Source organism: Schistocerca serialis, chromosome 2 (assembly GCF_023864345.2).
Source record: "Schistocerca serialis cubense isolate TAMUIC-IGC-003099 chromosome 2, iqSchSeri2.2, whole genome shotgun sequence".
Lineage (NCBI taxonomy): Eukaryota > Metazoa > Arthropoda > Insecta > Orthoptera > Acrididae > Schistocerca > Schistocerca serialis.
In genome coordinates, this window is record NC_064639.1 from 1,107,711,831 (window position 1) to 1,107,732,998 (window position 21,168).

At 39.0% G+C, this 21,168-nt stretch overlaps 1 protein-coding gene across 4 annotated transcripts in view; it reads right to left on the reverse strand.

The window, feature by feature from the left end:
- LOC126458563 (uncharacterized) overlaps positions 1 to 21,168 on the reverse strand; it is a 169,895-nt gene that overhangs the window by 133,145 nt on the left and 15,582 nt on the right. For all 4 annotated transcript variants that reach the window (XM_050095686.1, XM_050095684.1, XM_050095683.1 and 1 more), the window contains exons 2-3: positions 13,820 to 14,001; positions 13,631 to 13,745 (exon numbers count right to left, since the gene is read on the reverse strand). In XM_050095686.1, the coding sequence (XP_049951643.1) occupies positions 13,631 to 13,745; positions 13,820 to 14,001 (297 nt within the window). The remainder of the gene's footprint in view (positions 1 to 13,630; positions 13,746 to 13,819; positions 14,002 to 21,168) is intronic.

The following is a 21,168-nucleotide window of genomic DNA, read 5'->3' on the forward strand; positions in this document are numbered from 1 at the left end:
TTTAATGAACGCTATATGAAAGAATCATTTTACAAATACTAGTGCACTGAATCTAAAATAAAAAAAGTTTTTTATTTATTTATAAGGTAATAAACGTGTAATACAACTACTAAATACTTATTTACAATGAACACATTACTGCACTGAACTGGTGCAGAAGTTAGATTGTATTCACACACACACACACACACACACACACACACACACACACACTCATTTACAATGAACACATTACTGCACTGAAATTGTGGAGAAGTTATATTGTACTTATATACAGGGTGTTACAAAAAGGTACGGCCAAACTTTCAGGAAACATTCCTCACACACAAAGAAAGAAAATAGGTTATGTGGACATGGATCCAGAAACGCTTACTTTCCATGTTAGAGCTCATTTTATTACTTCTCTTCAAATCACATTAATCATGGAATGGAAACACACATCAACAGAACGTACCAGCGTGACTTTAAACACTTTGTTACAGGAAATGTTCAAAATGTCCTCCGTTAGCGAGGATACATGCATCCACCCTCTGTCGCATGGAATCCCTGATGCAGCCCTGGAGAATGGTGTATTGTATCACAGCCATCCACAATACGAGCACGAAGAGTCTCTACATTTGGTACCGGAGTTGCGTAGACAAGAGCTTTCAAGTGCCCCCATAAATGAAAGACAAGAAGGTTGAGGTCAGGATAGCGTGGAGGCCATGGATTGGTCCGCCTCTACCAATCCATCAGTCACCGAATCTGTTGTTGAGAAGCGTACGGAACACTTCGACTGAAATGTGCAGGAGCTCCATCGTGCATGAACCACATGTTGTGTTGTACTTGTAAAGGCACATGTTCTAGCAGCACAGGTAGAGTATCCCGTATGAAATCATGATAACGTGCTCCACTGAGTGTAGGTAGAAGAACATGGGGCCCAATCAAGACATCACCAACAATGCCTGCCCAAACGTTCACAGAAAATCTGTGTTGATGACGTGATTGCACAGTTGCGTGCGGATTCTCATCAGCCCACACATGTTGATCGTTTAAATTTACAATTTGATCACGTTGGAATGAAGCCTCATCCGTAAAGAGAACATTTGCACGAAATGAGGATTGACACATTGTTGGATGAACCATTCGCAGAAGTGTACCCGTGGAAGCCAATCAGCTGCTGATAGTGCCCGCACATGCTGTACATGGTACAGAAACAACTGGTTCTCCCGTAGCACTCTCCATACAGTGACGTGGTCAACGTTACCTTGTACAGCAGCAACTTCTCTGACACGGACATTAGGGTTATCATCAACTGCACGAAGACTTGCCTCGTCCATTGCAGGTGTCCGCGTCGTTCTAGGTCTTCCTCAGTTGCGAGTCATAGGCTGGAATGTTCCGTGCTCCCTAAGACGCCGATCAATTGCTTTGAACGTCTTCCTGTCGGGACACCTTCGTTCTGGAAATCTGTTGCACTGACTGCAAAACCACATTCGTAATGAACACTAACCTGTTGATGCTATGTACTGATGTGCTTGATGCTAGTACTGTAGAGCAATGAGTCGCATGTCGACACAAGCACCGAAGTCAACATTACCTTCCTTCAATTGGGCCAACTGGCGGTGAATCGAGGAAGTACAGTACATACTGACGAAACTAAAATGAGCTCTAACATGAAAATTAAGCGTTTTCGGACACATGTCCACATAACATCTTTTCTTTATTTGTGTGTGAGGAATGTTTCCTGAAATTTTGGCCGTACCTTTTTGTAACACACACACACACACACACACACACACACACACACACACACACACTTGATTCTACTGAGAAATTCATCAATGGAGTAGAAGGAGTTGGCTACCAATAAACCCTTTGGGCTTACTCTTAATTGGTTGATAAGCTTTTTATGGCTGTTGGCAAGTTATTGAAAATGTGTGTTCCTGAATAATGCACACCTTTTTTGTACAAGACTAAGTGACTTTAAATCCTTGTGAAGATTATTCTTATTTTTAGTACTGATTCCATGAATTGAACTGTTGGTTTGAAAAGTGATATATTTTTAATGACAAATTTCATTAAGGAATAAATATATTGGGAAGCAGTAGTTAGTATCCCTAGTTACCTAAACAGGCTTCTGCAGGATGTTCTTGAGTTCACATCATATATAACTCTCACTGCACGTTTTTGTGCCCAGAAAACTTTAGCTTGGCTTGATCAATTGCCCCAAAAAATAATCCCATATGACATTATGGAATGAAAGTAAGTATAGTATGCCAGCTTTTTCATTTTTATATCCCCTATGTCCGACACAACTCGCATTGCAAATAGGGATTTGCTAAGACGCTTCAGCAGTTCTCTGGTGTGCTCCTCCCAGTTGAATTTATTATCAAGCTGTAATCCCAAGAATTTAACACTCTCCACTACTTCTATCTGTTTGTCATCATATGTTAGGCATATACTTGTGTGACAGCCATTACAAGTTCTAAACTGCATGTAGTGCGTTTTTTCAAAGTTTAGTGACAAAGAATTGGCTAGGAACCAGTGATTAATGTCCACAAATATTTTATTAGCTGACCTTTCTAAGACTACACTTGATTTGCTATTTATTGCAATGCTTTTGTCATTGGCAAAAAAAACGAACTTGGCTTCTGGTAATGTTACTGATGAAAGGTCATTGATATACACAAGAAAAAGTAAGGGCCCTAAAATGGAACCTTGTGGGACCACACATGTAATTAGTTCCCAGTTGGATGATGCCTGATAGCTTGACACATGTCTCTTTCCTAATAACACCCTTTGTTTCCTGCCATAGATGTAAGATTTGAACCATTTTGCAGTGTTTCCTGTTACACTATAATATTCTAATTTACTTAAAAGGATATTGTGATTTACACAGTCAAATGCCTTTGACAGGTCACAAAATATACCAATTGCCTGCAATTTTTTGTAAATGGATTAAGCACATTTTCAAGTGTAGCTAGCCTTCTCAATATCAGAACCCTTTAGAAATCCGAATTGTGACTTTGACAGTATGTTATTTGAGATAAGATGGTTATAAAGCCGATTGTACATTACTTTTTCTAAAATTTTTGAGAATGCTGGCAAAAGTGAAATTGGACGGAAATTTGATGCTATTTCTTTATCTCCCTTCTTAAACAGTGGCTTAACTTCAGTATATTTCAACCATTCAGGAAATATTCCACTGTGAAATGACTGGTTACACAGATAGCTTAATATGTTACTTAACTCATAATCACATTCTTTAATTAACTTTGTTGATATTTCATCATACGCACTAGATGGGCTCCAGGAAAGTGTGTTGAGACCCTTGTTGTTCATATTGTATATTAACCCTTAACTACGATGGTCATTCACAGGAACACAATTACTATGGAGGGGTCTCTCAGACCGCATGTTTCTATTTTATATATCAAACCAGAATTTTGTTGAATATATATAGTTTCTTGAATTCCAGTCATTCATTACACTTCTTAGAGGTGGCTTTTGTAGAATTTTTTAACACTGTGGTATTTTAAACACTTCGACAATTAAAACAAAGCGAAATCTGCAGTATATTTTTATTTTATGAGTTACGAAAGTAACAGCAAATAGTTAGCTCTCTACTCACACACAGATTTTCATCAGAGGCATTATATTACAAATTGGCATTATAACTAGGTGGAAAAATCCGACATGACTTACGATAAATTGTGTGCGAAGTCAGCTTTCAGTTTACGACTCACTTTGCAATGTAGAGCGAATATTTCAGTCCATAAGTCTATGAATGGAGAAACTTTGCCACCACTTTACTTCTAAAATTACAAGTAAAAACTACATACTTGTTCTCATGTGCCACTGAATTATACATTAGTCAGTTTCCACCTGCAAACACTTCACGCAGACCTTCCTGGAACACTCCAAACAAATCGGAACACCACGCTGTTGACATGGATACCTTGTTTTCCTCTTCAGACGAGGAGGGCAAAAGGTGCACGTTTTTCGATTTTCGAATTCTTCTTTCGGCGTCTGAGGCTCGGCTCAACTTGCAAGTGAAGACATCTGTCTCACATAACACACGTTGCACAGAAGGCCCAGCTTTCCCCGCCATGGAGAAACAGTAGCATGCAATAAAAACGCGGCACGCAAACACTATGGTACATCTGTGAGACCTCTCAAGGCTAATTATTACGAAACAAAGAGCAGCAACAATGCAAGGATGCTGGCACGTGTAGCTTGACAGCCAATAGGAAGGTACGTGGAAGAGTCAATTTGGCTTTGCAGGGGTGTGAGAAATATCTCAATACATAAATTAGTAGCGGTCTGAGAGACGGTCGATAGTAGTTAAGGGTTAATAACCTTGCAGACAATATTAATAGTGAAGTCAGGCTTTTTGCAGATGATGCAGTTATCTATAATGAAGTACTATCTGAAAGAAGCTGCGTAAATGTTGTCAGATGTTGCTAATATTTCAACGTGGTGCAGAGATTGGAAACTTCCTATAAATGTTCAGAAATGTAAAATTTTGCACTTCACAAAATGAAAAAATGCAGTATCCTATGACTATACCAATGAGTCATCATTGGAATTGGTCAACTCATACAAATATCTGGGTGTAACACACTGTACGGATACGAAAAGGAATACTCACATAGGCTCAGTCATGGGTAGTGCAGGTGGTAGACTTGGTTTATTGGTAAAATACTGGGGAAGTGTAATTAGTCTAATAAAGAGATTGCTTACAAATCACTCACATGAGCCATCCTAGAATATTGCTCACGTGCTTGGGACCCATACCAGATGAGACTAACAGGGGATATTGAACGTATACAAAGAAGGGTAGCACGAATGGTCATGTTTGTTTAATGAATGGGGAAATATCATAGAGATAATAAAGCAAATTAAATGCCAGACTATTGAAGACAGACATAAACTATCCCGAGAAAGTCTATTAACTAAGTTTCACGAACCAGCTTTAAATGATTACTCTAGGGATAAATTACAACCTCCTACATAGTGCTCACACAGGGATTGTGGCGATACGATTAGAATAATTACTGCACACACAAAGGCATTCAATCAATCATTCTTCCTGTGATTCTTGAAGTTATTCTGGCATACTGGATGTTCAATGAGGTTTCGGGATTGCATCCGGATCATGCTGACTTCTTGCCACAATCTTTCAGCTGGCAATCATCCAGCCATCTTCAGGTGAGTGTCCATCTTCGGAGACTGCAAGTTCCCAGTGTTGGTTTTTAGCAAAAATTTGTGCGGAAACACATATGCAATGGTAGCCGTCATAGGAGCATCATCTATCAAAGTTCGCGCCCTCTGCAAATACTGTTCTATCTATAGCGCGCAGGTGCATGCATAAAGACGAAAACTACATCTCTGCCCTCTGTCAGAATGCACGCTCACATCACTAAAAACCTGACGTCAGATATCACCAGAGGTTTCATTATGAATAAACTGTCTTCTCTCAGAAGAAATTAGAGAGATCACCTGGTCCCAAGCCCCATCCAGTTGAAAACCGCCGTCACGATATATAAGATTTCGTGCTAGGCGTATTTGCACAGATTCTTTAATTACTTACTGCCAAAAAGTTCTCGCTGGGGCCAAGATTTTTGTGGCAGAAAAATCCATAGCGTGCCCTGTGGTAATACAAGCTCAGCTACTTACTGGGCTGCGAAAGGAGAGTGTGGTTCAACGCAGCTTTCATGTACTGTGCGTGTCCCCTGACCACTGTAAGCTTTGCCACACTGGCAAGGAATTTTGTAGATCCCAGCCTTCCACAGTCAGCCGGTGTGGCCGAGCGGTTCTAGGCACTTCAGTCTGGAACTGCGCGACCGCTACGGTCGCAGGTTCGAATCCTGCCTCGGGCATGGATGTGTGTGATGTCCTTAGGTTAGTTAGGTTTAAGTAGTTCTTAAGTTCTAGGGGACTGATGACCTCAGAAGTTAAGTCCCATAGTGCTCAGAGCCATTTGAACCATTTTGAACCAGCCTTCCACAGACCCAGATCAACTTTTATCAAACCGAGAAGGGAATTAGACTTCAACGGCAGCGGAAACATTACTTTAACTTGATGTTTTCTTAGGGTCCCATCTACTTTAGAAGAAAGGTTGCCGACGTATGGAAGGAACGCCCTTGACTTGAATAGCTCCTTATTTCCTTGATATTGTGGGTGATTGTGTTTCTTCCTTCTTAGTGCTGTGATAATTTGATGTGGAGAGTAACCATTACCTCTGAACACCAACTGTAGATGTTCTAGCTCCTCTGTAAGGCTGTCTCCATCAGAAACAACATGATCCCGGTAGACCAACGTTCTAAGTACGTCTGTAGTTTGTGAAGGGTGATGGCAACTCGACACTTGCAGGGAAAGGTCTGTATGTGTAGGCTTACAGTAGACAGAATGCCCTAATGACACATCCACTCTCCTAGTAACCAAGACGTCCAAAAACGGCAAGCAACCATCCTTCTCTATTTCCATGGTAAACTGGATGTTCTTGTGGATTGCATTCAGATGTTACAAGAAACATGACAGTTCTTCTTTACCACACTATAAAATTGTCATCTGCATATCGCCAGAAGACTCTCAGTTTAAGTTTGCTGAGTCAAGCGCTCTTTCCTCAAAGTCTTCCATAAAAAAAGTTTGCTACCAAAGGTGAGAGAGGACTGCCCATGGCAACACTGTCAGTCTGCTCAAAACATTCGTCGTTAAATAAAAAGTAGGCTCAGGAAAGGACAGCATGGAAAAGTGCTGTTATATCGGCTGTGAATTTACTGCTGATGAGTGACAAAGAGTCCATAAGATGAACCTTAGTGAAAAGTGAGATGACATCGAAGCTCACTAAAAAGTCAGTTTCACCGAGTCGAAGTGACTTCCGTCTATTGATAAAGACAGCTGAGTAGCAAACATGATGCACACACTTCCTCACAAAAGGTCTAAGTAGAAGTGCATCGCCAAATCATACGTGTGGGCATCAATATTACTGACGGAACCTCTTTTTTATGGATCTTCGGAAGACCATATAACCTGGGAGGCAAGGTCTTAGTCTTTTGGCCACTTCTTGCGGAATAGAAGAAGAATTCAGCAGTGCTGATATTTTCCTTTCCACTTTCACTGTGGGGTCTTTGTCAATCTTCCAACACATTGGTTCACTCAGCAAGTTATAAATCTTCTGTTCATAAACCTCACGTGGCAACAGCACTGTGTCATTCCCCTTATCCACTGGATTTTATAAATTGTGACGGCAGTTTTCAACTGGACGAGGCTTGGGACCTGGTGATCTCTCTAACTTGTTCTGAGAGAAGACAGTTTATTCATAATGACATGCCTGGTGACATCTGACGTCTGGTTTCTAGCGACGCGAGCATGCATTCCAGCAGGACGGACATGCAGTTTTCACCTTTACGCATGTGCCTGCACGCTACAGATAGAACAGTATTTTCAGGGGGCACGGATTTCGATACAGGACACACCTTGACAGTCGCCAATGCGCATGCGTTTCTGGGCCAATTTTTGCTACAAAGCAGACTGCCGGAAACTTGCAGTCTCCAGTGACGTACATTTACCTGAAGATGGCTTGACGATTGCCAGCCAAAATATTGTGGTAAGAAGTCAACATGATCCAGCTGCAATACCAAAACCTCGTCGAACAATCATTCTTGCTGCACTTCATATGTGAATGGAACAGGAAGAAACCCTAAAAACTGGTACAACGGGACGCACCCACCGCCATGCAACTCACGGTGGTTTGCAGTGTGTAGATGTAGATATAGAAAGCCTGTGCATTCGTAGCCTGATTATTTGCAAATTTTCTATAAAAATTACATAATCCAAGGAAAAGTTTTAACCTATTTTTTATTTCTGGGTTCTAGTACCTTCTTAATTGCTTATATGTTTTCAGAATTCAGCCTAATACCATTTGCTGAAATGATACGTCCCAAAAATTTAATTTCTTTTCATCTAAATTCCAATTTTTTAATGTTAACTTTGATATTATTACTCCACACCTGATCCCAAACTCCACTATGTTCTTTCCAACCATTCACTGGAATCAGTACATCATCCACGCAACATGTCACCTTCGATAGTAATTCCTCTCATAGTACACCATCTAACACTCTGACAAAAGCTGATACAGAAATATTTAGACCAAAGGGTACCACATTAAAATCATAACACTGAGCCATGTAAACAAAAGCTGTATATTTTAACAATCTTCAGCCAAAAGTATCTGCCACAAACTGTCCATCAGATCAATACTACTAATAATCTAAATATTATTTGATCTTTGAAACTGCTCCTCCAATATTTATAAACTATTCATTTGTGGAATAAGAGTTTTGTTTAATGCTTTCACATCCAGGGTTATTCTTACAGATCATTCTTTCTTTAAGACCACAACTAATGGGCTGAAATATTGAATTTGTGCTTTTTCTATAACTTCCTGTTTTGCTATAGGTCTCAATTTAATTGGACTATGCTATTTACTTTAAATCAGACGACATAGTCCCTCCTTAGACCAGTATCTCAAAATACTTTTACATGTTTTCTCAACAACCTCCTTAGTGATTCTCTTCTATCAAATCCCATACTTTCCACGTGCACTACTCTGTCACTAATTATGTCATCAATATTTTCTCAAGACGTCATTAAGACATCTCATCAACCTACAAACATCATGTCCACTATTCTCATCTATATTATTTTGCAACAGTTTTTCCTCACTAAACAGGGTACAAGTCATTGCCTCCCCAGCTTCTCAATTTGTGCCATCTACAACTTCTATTTTTCATTTCCAATTTCCTCACAGTAATCATTAACTTTTAGTTCTTTAATACGAACCTCACTCCGTTTATCCTTCGGGATCAAACATCCCATAAATAACAACTCATCTTCCTCTCTACCTATACCTATCTTAACAATTCCTCTTGCTAAATCTAACACAGCAAAAGTCTCCATTAACCAATTTATCCCAAAATTAATTTGCCGCACAATCCAGGGATGATCATTACATTCACACTAATCCTCCTACCTTTAATCTCAATTAGCAAACATCACTTGGCTCTTTACTAACTTACTTTTAGCACCAATGGCTCTAATAATTCTCATCCCTTTCACTGGCAATTCTGGAATATCACTTCCCCCATTAACTTCAAATACAGCTCTTCATTTATCACAGAAACTTCATTCTCCAAATCTGGCCTTATCCTTTCTATGTCATCTCTTGCCTCTCTTTGATATTGTCTGTTATTATTGTGGAATCTTCCATGTTTCCATCCACCTCTGCCTCTAGCAGGTGGGTCCCTATAATTTTACCTACAGAAGTCTCTTTGTCTATTATCTTGGTTATTCCATCTCTATCCATTACCTCTCCCTCCTTTATATAGACTTATGCCAGACAATGAAACCAGCTGTTCAAGAGCATGCAACATATCGTCAACACAATGTTTCAGAATTCTAATATTCTTTTCTTAGGTTAGTTGACCCACACAACAGAAATTGAATCCCTTTTCTTCAGAGGATCACCAAAATGTAAAGTCCGCTACCAATAATTTTGAAAGAATTCTTTATAACTTTGACACCCACTCTCAATAATACTTCTTTCAATTAAAATGACACTGTGTACGCTACTTTGCACAGTGTTTGACCAATACTGTTAAAGGACAGAACTTGCAAATTCATCATATATTCTACAGGAAGAAACCATTCTCATTCCACATGATAATGCTTGACTTTCCAACCTACTAATGATGCAGCCATTTTCCTTTGTCATCCCATGCTTTACCTTTGTTGAAAACTGATGGAACTCACATACCCACAAAAAAGCTGTCATCAACTGCATCACAGCTTCCTATTCCAATCAGATTGCTTTCCTGCAAATACCAAGCTTCTAACAGTTTTCTAATGCTATTTTCAACTTGAGCACCATATTGATTTAATTTCTGCTTACTAACCTCAATATTTTTAGTTACAGATTCTTCCATTTCTTTTGTCTTTTTAATAGCTTCACCTCTTCTATAATGACACTAAGATATAAATTATTTCACCAATATTGTCATCTACTTTTTTCTTTATTTGGATAATTCCAGCATTGAAATGTGTTATACTGTTACAACAATACTGAGCAATATTGTCTCCTATTTTTCCTTAATTGATCAACACTATATGTTAGTTCGCTAAACTTATCATTTTACTTGATTTTTGGAGATAATCCTTGCTTACAATTCCCCTTCTGTTTTCTCCAACAAACTGTTCAGCTGATCAATTCTGGTGTCCATCTTTTGATTTTCTATGCTACACATTTCCTTCATGCTTTTCATTTCAGCGTTAATTTTAGACAATTTAACCCTAACTTTCCTCTTTAATTCCTTAAAAGCTTTGGTCAGCCAATCAATTTCCTCTTCAATTTTATTTGCTAGATCCTTTCCAGTTCATCTTAACTCATTATTAGATTGTCTAATGTCCTTAATCAAATTATCATTAGTTTGTTTTAGTTCATTATTAGTTTGGTCAATTTTACTACACAAAATTTTATTACACTCATCAATTTTAGTAAATCTCGTAGTCAACTCACATTATTCCTTTGATTTGTTTTTGAAGCTGTCTTTGTGTATATATAATATTCCAAAGACTACACTCTTCTGATGTTCCAACACTAACCTCACCATCACTGCTTGATAATCCTGTTGCTTCAACTTGACTTATACTGTCATCAATTTCTTGTTTGCCATTTACTCCCAACAGTCTCATGATACGCTACGACACAAGATTTACTCAATGGTGGTAAATTACTTTCATCATTACTGAATAACTCGTCACTGTTTTCAGCACTATGAACACCTGCCTGGATAGTGGTGTCATTACCCACACTGACATTAACTAATTCATTATTATTCTTTCCATTATTATTAACATTCACTTGAGTGATTGCTTCATCATCCACATTTACATTAGCAGAAGCCATGTTTACTGAGTCACAAATCAAAACAATTTTAAATTACAAAACTACCTTATAAAATTATAATAAGAGTCTCTTTTTTCTAATAATAATGTAAGCACAACTTACATTAACAACTGCAAAGTCACCTGCCACCCCTGTGCCGTCTCACAGTTGAGTCCGCACGCACTGAAAACAGCATCCCTTGTGAGATACCTGCCAGACTCTGGTAACCACTGCCACTGATGGTCAGATGTGGTGTCTCAGCTGCCACTCTGCACACCACTGAAGTTGACATTACAGCAATGCCACCATCGATCTGCGTTGTCAGCCATGGGTATCATGCCTCCATGATCACCATACTTCAAAATGCATATGCCATTCAATGTCCACATCTTCATACTTTCAGTTCTGTTTGTAATGGCAACTGTTTCAGCATAACAATTCTAACATGCCGTATAACTAAACATCAACTAATGCCACTCCAGTTCACCAAACAATTTCTACACTATTTCCCCTGTTCATTTGTCATCAAAACTAAATGTTCAAAATGACCAGTAATCATCATTGTTTCGATAACGACAGTTCAAAAAATATTTCTTGCCACTATTCAAAGTCTTACCAACACTAAATATTCACTGTTCCTCAAATTTTACCGTCATTAAATGCCGCTGTTCTTTTTACGCACTGGTTTAAATTTCTCCCACTTTCATCACTGTTTGGCAAAGGTCACACATGATTTTAAATTTCAAAATGTCCACTGTCCATTAGCACTACTGCCACACCCATTAAGCACAGTCTACTGGTCATTCCCCGTTATGGATACCAAGCGCAATGGTTGGACACACACACACACACACACACACACACACAATAATGGCAAGGGTGGGTTACTATTATAATGTTCACCTACCTATCTGTTAAATAGTGGATTTCACAAAATGCGGAAATGACTGGTTCTATCAAATACTAAAGTTTCTGAGCGTATGTCTTTTTCACTTTCCTAACGTCACTGATTTTGGTTTCCTTACCTCACATCTTAAAAAGCTGTCTCACAGATCTCATCCCGACTGGCTTCTTCTCCATATAGGTGCAGGATTTGACATGGAAACAACAAACTGTGCTAGATATGCAAATGACAAACTGTGCTAAATTGAAATGGCAGTGTGGGAAAAAATCCAGTGCTATGAAATAAAGTTATCAAAACATAAGATTCCACTTGATCTTTATTCACTAGTGTTTAGCAGTAATAAAGAAACACAAGTACAAGCCTGATTATGTTCATTCATTAAATCAAATTCCGCAGAAGCTAACTACATCAGAGCACCACAAGACACAACCTAATAATTCACAGTAGTACAAGATGTTAAAACTTCATATAACCGTTCACCAAGGCACTGTTCAATGAGACAAATGATTTTCAATAATTCGTTACACTATACTGTCCAAAGTGCGTGTTGCACAATGTTTTCTGAGGCACTATTAACTGCGATAAATAGTTATCAGTCTCATATTCCACTTGATCATACTGAACCACATTGCCTCACTCCTACCTGGTAGAAGACTCCTAGTGAATTACAGCAACAGTTTGACACCTTCTTATTCAGAGTGTTTCTGGTTGGTCCATTGTCTGCCATCAATAACGACTAAGTTGATGTGTTCTCATTTACATTTTCACTTTAGTTAATGACTTTATGAAATTATTGTTAACCTTCTATAGGTGCAACTAACATCGATGGTATGGCTGGAGGAGCATAGCAGTGCTCAAACAATAAATATTAATTAACACCATAGTACTACTTCACGCCACACTCAGTATGCGATTCCCAGCTGTCTACTCCATACTCAAGCATGATACAGCCACTGCTAGTAGGCATGTTCCCATGCCCTTAAACCAATCTGCCACATAACCCAATGCACAGTACTCTCTCCCTACTTTGCCTTTTGTGTGTGTGTGTGTGTGTGTGTGTGGGGGGGGGGGGGGGGGGGGGGGAGCAATTACAGAAAGAAGACAGTGGACAGAGTGACATCAATACCAGGACATAGTAATCTTGTCTCAAATAGCACCACGGGCACTACTAATTGTATATTAGAATTTTAAAGGTCACCATCAATGTTGTTAATTACTCCTACTTCATGAGATGCTGTAGAATATGTTTGAGTTTCAATCAATGACGTTTTGCACAGTTTAGCAATCAGGAACTGTAAGGTACCATCTCTTCTCTACTTATCAAACTCCTATGACAAAAATCTCTTTGAACATCATTCCACTAACAGTGTTGCTTACGGAGGGGTGTGTGTGTGTGTGTGTGTGTGTGTGTGTGTGTGTGTGTGTGTGTGTGTGTGTGTGTGTGTGTCTAATAAACCACCAATCAGTATCTGGTAACAATATTACCATAAATTTAACATTACAAAAAAACTGACCTCCGCTATGCAGAATGTGGACTTCCTGAGGGGCTATGAGCAGAAAATTATACAGTCATAAAAATTTTCAATTTCCTAGTGAAATCATATAATCTATTTCCACAATACAATCTAAAAACGTTCAATGGGAGATCGCTGAAGCAGAAAAAGACCACATACAATATCTACTAATTACTCATTGTGCATCTTTCACATGTGATACATAATGTCATACAGCACAATGATCTGGTCATTCTTGTTAGGAACAAAGCACATACTGTCAAGATTATAAACATTTCTTACCTTTTTGACCTCTCTTATCATTTCTTCAATTTTCCTTTGGTGTTTTACCAATTTTATTGTGTTCTGAACTGTTCTGTCCATTGGGAAGCATACCTTCAATGGAATTTTCTGGCAACTGTAAAATTTTAGTCATTACAGATAATACTCAAACTGAAAGTTTGATTTTAATTTTGAAGCAAACTGGCTTACCACGTATGTTCTTCTTCTGGAATAAAATTTTCATCTTCAGAAAGTGGCTCCTGTGACTCTGTTTCTTCAATGTCAGTTTTTGTCTCAGAACAGTCTACTTGTTTTCTTGTCTTCTTCTCCCGCAAATATTGTGCTAGCTTTGGGTTTACAATATCTTCTAGGTCAGGTTCAGTCACGGTACTCTGCAATTAAACCAATAATAAATGTAATGGAAGCCCGACTTCGTATCATCTAGGGACATCCAGTTGTTCCCAATCTAGAAGCCCTTTTGCATTAATTTAATCCTGGGTCATGTATTGCAAATTGCACTAAGGAGAACAATGAGTAATTCGCAACAAGTGCAGGAACATATTTGTGGGAGAAAGTACTGTGATAAATTGCTCCTCCATGCTGCACTAATAAGAAGTAATTAACCTCCCACCCCCGATTCTTTAAAGAATCGAACTCCCATGAACACAATGTGATATCTCTCAAATTGTGTGATTGAGTTAGTAGTAAAGAAGTAATACATTAAAATTTCAAGCCTCATGTTGCAGTTTTACTGCATGGACAGCAAAAGTGTAGTAAGTGGTAAACTTTTTTTTTCTTTCATCATTTAGTGGGGAATGTCATTGAGATAAAGTTTTGTCACAGTTTGAAATTATGTGTTAAGTTTGAAGGACGTCACTAAATACTCTCATTCTCAAATGCTGGATAGATATATTCCAGCTAATTTGTGTGCTGTGAGTTGCACTGCCTTAAGAAAGATACACAGTTTCTAACTGTAATATTTCACTAACTGTGTTAGATGTTTAACACGAGATTATAGTTCTCACTGGGCAGATTACGACAGTGTTTCACATATTTAAACTCAGTCAATAACTGTATGAAATATTGAAAATCAAATTTTTGTTGCATCTGGAAACCTTTAGAGAGAGAACCTGCAATGGAGTCAATGCCCTGGGTTAGCTGTTTAATACTGTAGTACTGCTTTAATGACTTATGTACAAAGTGGCAAACTACAAATCCAAAGTTTTGGGATTCAGTTCCTGGTTTAACACCACTTTTACTTCTGACAATTCCCTATATGTGGAAAAAAAATGACAAAATGCATTATCAATAAGAATCTGTACTAAATTGTCTGGGTCAGTTATTCCTCAAGTCAGATGAGAATCAGGGCCACCTATCATCCAATGTATCATAATTAGTGAGAGGTGTTCAAACCAACCTTAGCACCAACGAATATTTTTTTAGATAATGCAACAGTAAATAGTGTCAATTATATCGAAAGGGAAATTAAACTTACATAACTATAAAATTATAAGATAAAATTGCTGGCCTTTATTTTCCTTCAAAAGAAATATCTTCACTGCAGACAGATACATATAAAAGTACATGCATAACCCTAGCTTTCAGAACTAATAGCAGGTTAGACTGTGAAAGATTAAAAAGGAAGGGCAGGTCTCTCAGACTATGGGATGAGATGACCCACTTGTTGTGACAGTGAGGGGAGACAAAGAGGAAAGTGAGCGGGGGGGGGGGGGGGGGGGGGGGGGGGGGGGGGTGTAGGAGAGAAAGTGGGAGGGCAAAGACAGTACATTAATAAGTAGCCAAGTAGTCCAGGATACTGTCTTTGGTTAATAATCAAAAGATCCCAGGTGCCGGGTTCAAATCTAGCTACTGCTTAAATCAATGCTTATTATGAAAATTGATGGATGTACATACGTGTCACATTTGCACCTAAACCACAGTGCCATTTTCAACCAAACTCAATGTGCAATATCCATAACTGTCAGGCAAAAATCACTGTCTGGGTAAGAAGCACCCATTTATCATAGTTCAGGAGCTATGTCTTCATAAACAATGAGATGCATGAAAAAATGCTGCGTCATGCATGAAGTTTTCATACATTCGTTCTTTAATACTAAGTCACTAGTACAGTCAAGTCAACTCAAGGAAATCCCTGACACCTTGCAGCACTTTTGATAGATTTCAACTGTGAAGTGCAAACAGCTGTAGGCCAAAACCAATTACCATGTATAGAGCTATGATGAGGCATTGCCATAGAGACGTTTACAAGATCGTGTTGCAGACACCCAAAGCAGCTGCACTCAGAGTACTGAAAGAGTCAGGGATAATATCGCACGGAATCTACGGCAGGAGTACATATAACGTTTGGTTTATAATAGAAATTTGGAAAAACGAGTACCCACACAATGCTGGGTTTGTCAGCTAGTTTTGAATAAAACTCATCAGCAATGACAGCCCAAGACATCCAGCATAAGAAGTCACCCTCATTCTGTCAAAGGCCTTATCAGAGGACAGAGAAGCAGACAGAGGTTCAGGGCACTCTCCTGCACTTGAAGTGGGACTCTGCCCCTAAAAGACAGAGCAATCAGAAATGATCAATGCCATGAGGGTGCAGAAATCAATGGAAACCACAGCACTAAAGACACTTAAGGTTTACCCACAGGACATGTGGCTAGTAACTGAAAAAGTGTCATAGTGATCTCTCTATTGGCAAATCTCCAGATCAGCCCCCAATTCCAATTCCCAAGAGGGGACTGTGACAGGAGAGGTGACCTTGAGAAAAAGTTTAAATAACCAACAAAAGAATGATGTTCTATGAATCGGCGAGTGGAATGTGAGAAGTCTGAACACCATAGGGAGCTAGCAAATCTAATAAGGGAAATGGTAAGGGTCGCTCTAGATATTGGGGGGGGGGGGGGGGGTCAGTGAACTGAACTGGAAAGAATACACGGATTTGCGGTCAGATAAATATAGGGCAATACCAACAATGGAAACAAATCGTATAACAGGAGTAGGATTCGTTATGAATAGAAAGCCATGGCAGAGAGTGGGTTGGTGTGAACAGTTCTCCTCATCAGGATCAACAGCAAACCAACACCAGCAGCAACAGCTCTGGTATACATGGCAACGTAGCAAGCAGAAGCTGAAGAGAGAAAATATATAAGGATACTGCAAGGATAAATCAGTACGCAAAGGAAAATGAAAATCTAATAATCATCATAATAGTAAGGGAAGAAGTAGACAAAAGGTTATGGGAGAATATGGGCTTGGAAGCAGGAATGAGAGAGAAGAAAGACTGACAGATCTCTGCAATAAATTTCACCTAGTAATAGGAATACTCCATTCAAGAATCGCAAGAGGAGGTGGTTTTATTGGAAAAGGCATTGAGGCTTGGGAAGATTCCAGAAGGATAACATCAAAGTTGGACGGAGATTCTGAAATAAGATATTGGATTGTAAGGTTTATGCAAGAGCAGATATAAATTCAAATCACAATTCAGTAACAATATATTATAGACTGAAGTTTAAGAGAATTGTACAGAAGAATCAGTGTGGACAGAAGGGGGATATTGAAGTATGAGACATGTTTGAAGTTTGCTAAAGATGTGCATACTGTGATAAGGAATATCGAGGCAAGCATTTCAGCTGTAGAGAGTGGACATTTCTAACAAGAGCAGTCACAGATGTTAATCACAAACATACATACTAGAAAGTAACTGCGAGTAAACCTGACTGACAAAACAAGGGAGTACAAAAATGTTAAGGGAGAGACAGGAATACAGCGACATAAATCACAAGGAACAAAAATAAATAAAAATTGCAGGCAAGCCAAGCTCAAACAGTTGCAGGAAATATGTGAAGCAATCGAAAAAGAAATAATTGTCTGAAGGACTAACTCAGAACATAAAAAAGTCAAAACAACCTTCAGAATACAATGGGAATTCCACTATTAAACACAGAAGGCAGAGCTGATACATGGAAATAGTACACTGAAGGCCACTATGAGGGGAAGGAATTGTGTAATGATGTGACAAGAAGAAGAAACCAGATCAATATGGAAGTGATAGGGGATCCACTATAGAATTAAACGAGCTCTGGAAGACTTGAGATCAAATACGGCAGAAGGGATAGATAACATTCCATCAGAATTTCTAAAATCATCAGGGGAAGTGGCAACCAAATGACTATTCAAACTTTTGTGTAGAATCTACGAGACTGGCAACATAAAATCAGACTTTCAGAAAAATATCATCCACAGAACTCAGAAGACAGCAAGAACAACTGATTACGAGAACTACCAGCTTAACAGTTAATGCATCCAAGTAGCTGGCAAAGAATAATATACAGAAGCATGGCAAAGAAAACTGAGGATCTGTTAGATGATGGTCAATGTGGCTTTAGGAAAGATAATGTCACCAGAGAGGCAGTCCTGATGTTGCACTTGGTAATTGAAGCAAGACTGATGAAAAATCAAAAATCAAGACATGTTCACAGGATTTGTCAACCTGTAAAAAGCATTTGACAATAGTAGTGCAAGATGTTTGAAATTCTGAGAAAAATGGAAGTAAGCTATAGTGACAGATGAGTAACATAAAATATGTACAAGAGTCACGAGGGACCAATAAGACTGGGAGACCGAGTACTCAGATTAAAAAGGATACAAGGCAGATACACATTCTTTCATCCAGATTGTTCAATGGAGGGGCAGGAGTGGGGGAGGGGCGGACGATAAAGAGAGGGATTAAAATTCAGGGTGAATGGAAATCACTGATAAGATTCACTGATAGAATTTCTATACTTAGTGAAGATGAGGAAGTATTACAGGATCTTTTGAATGGACTACACAGTCTGATGAGTACAGAATACGGATCAAGATTAAAGACAGGCAAAGGTAATTAGAAGCAGCATAAATTAGAGGAGCAAGGAAGTCAACATCAAAACTGATGAACACAAAACAAACAAAGTTAAGGAATTCTGCTATCTTGGAAGCAAAATAACACATGATGGACAAACCAAGGAGGACATAAAAAGCAGACCGCCACAGGCGAAGTGGCTGTTCCTGGCCAAAAGAAGTCAACTAGTATCAAACATAGGTGTTAATTTGAGGAAGAAATTTCAGAGGATGTACATTAGGAGCACAGTGTTGTATAGTAGTGAATAGTGGACGCAAGAAAAACGAGAACAGAAGAGAAATGAAACATTTGCAATGTGGTACTAAATAAGATTGTTGAAAATTATATGGGCTGATAAGATAAGGAATTAGGAGGTTCTCCACAGAATCAGCGAAGAAAGGAAACCTGGAAAACACTGTCAAGAAGGAGGGACAGATGATACATGTGTGGAGACAGGAGGGAATAAGCTCCATGATACTAGAGGGAGCTGTAGAGGGTAAAAACTCTAAAGGAAGACAAAGACTGAAATACATCCAACAAATAACTGATCACATAGTGTACAAGTGCTATTCTGAGATGAAGAGGTTGGGTGAGCCATGCAAAATTAGTCAGAAAACTGATGACTCAAAAGAAAGTAATATGCCAGTTCAGTTCAGAGATGATGAATAGTAAAAACACGGAGTAAAAAGAAGAGGAATTAATACTATAATTCAGAACTAGAGAAAAATAAAGGGAGAGAGGATGCAGGGGGGGGGGGGGGGGGGGAGGGGGGGGGGAAGACGACAAAGACATAAGAGTAAAAAGCAAAAGGAAGATAAAGGAAACAGTGACTGTCTGCTCATTGAGCTACATGGAAGCATATCTTAGAAACCTAACTGTACACTGCATTAACAATAAACTATTACAACACTGCTTAGTACTACTTGAGCTCATGCCAGCTAAATTTAACCTAGCAAGTCAGAAAGAAAACTCCTGCTCTGAAACGAGCTGGTGCTTCCTTAGTTACATGAAATAGCTGCTGCTCATCTCCTACTGACAGCTACGTATTTAGTTGATTACATTTGTATTTTTCAAAGAAAATAGTTGACTGTATCTACATTTGTAAAAACAGAGCCTTGTTTACGATGTAATGCCACTTGTTACACAGCTCAATAATGAACACTTCAGCCTGCCATATAGCAGATAGAATAAAATTTCAACTTGTTTTTGTTTTATTCTTGGAAGTTTTTTGCCGTTTGAGTACAGCACATGCATTTTGCCTTAAAAAAAAAAAAAAAACTGGAGGATTTCACAATGTTTGTGGTACTGGAGTATCAACTCTTGATTGCAGATTGTCATCTGAACTAAGTAGAGTTCTCTTTTCCTAGAACAAATACTTAATTTCAGGAGTTCTTCATCCCCTGTCCTTCCTTGTCTACTTTTAAAAATTTGTTTTAGGGAAAAACAAGACACAAAATAGAGGGTGGCACACAAAATGTGTCACCGATTGTTTCTTCCACAATTTACGGCGCACATTAGATATCCTGCTGAGATTTCTACAGTAGTATCAACAGAGTTACGAATGACGTGTAATTCAAGATACTGCCACTAGGAGACTAGTAAGCAGCAATGGCTGACAATGGAAGACTGACGACACAGCAACGATCAGCAACTGTTACGTTTTCATGAAACGAAAAGCCTTGTTGTGACTCAGAGGCATTTTCAACAACAGTTTAACACACAACGGGTCCCTTACAAGAAGACCATCCACAGTTTGTACAATAAATCTGTACAGGAAGGAACAGTATTGGAAGCGAAGCGACCTCGGCCTAAGCCTGTTTGTTTGCTGAAGAATACTGAAGCAGTACAAGTCGCTGTACAGAGGAGTCCCGGGAAATCGTGTAGAAAGGCAGCAGTGCAACTGGGAATATCCAGACGCTCCGTTCAACGCATTCTTAAAAGTGACCTCCATATGTACCCATACAAGATGACCTGTGCACAGAAGCTCATTGAAGAACACAAGCAGCAGAGACTGCTGTTTGCTCAGTGGGCGGAGGATAGGGAAGAAACACTGAACAACGTTTGGTTTTCAGACGAGGTGCATTTTCATTTAGATGGTGTGGTTAACAAACAAAATGTACACATCTGGGCCACTGAAAACCCACAAGTGCTTCATGAACGACAACATTATGCTCCGAGGCTTACAGCGTGGGCAGCAATTTCCAGTCACGGACTTATTGGACCCTTTTTCTTTGAAGAAACTGTGAACAGCGAGCGTTATTTGAGCATGCTTCGCAATAGCTTCATTCCACAGCTTCTTGCTACTGCCTTGCCCTTCAACACGCAGTGGTTCATGCAAGATGGAGCAAGGTCACATACTGCAAACACTGTGTTGGAGTTTTTACATGAGCATTTCGACATGCGGATCATTTCACTCAGGTTTCCAGGTTGCTTCAATGACGGACAGAATTGGCCCCCCAATAGTCCAGACCTCAATCTATGTGATTTTTTTCTTTGGGGGTACCTAAAGGAAAAAATTTTCCCAAAACATCCACGTGATTTAATGGAGCTCAGAAGACTTATTCTTCAAGCTTGCAGTGAAATTACGGAAGACATGTGCCTTAGGGTAATCTCCAACTTCAGTGTTTGTTGAAGGAAGTTAGGAAACGAAATGGTGGACATATTGAGC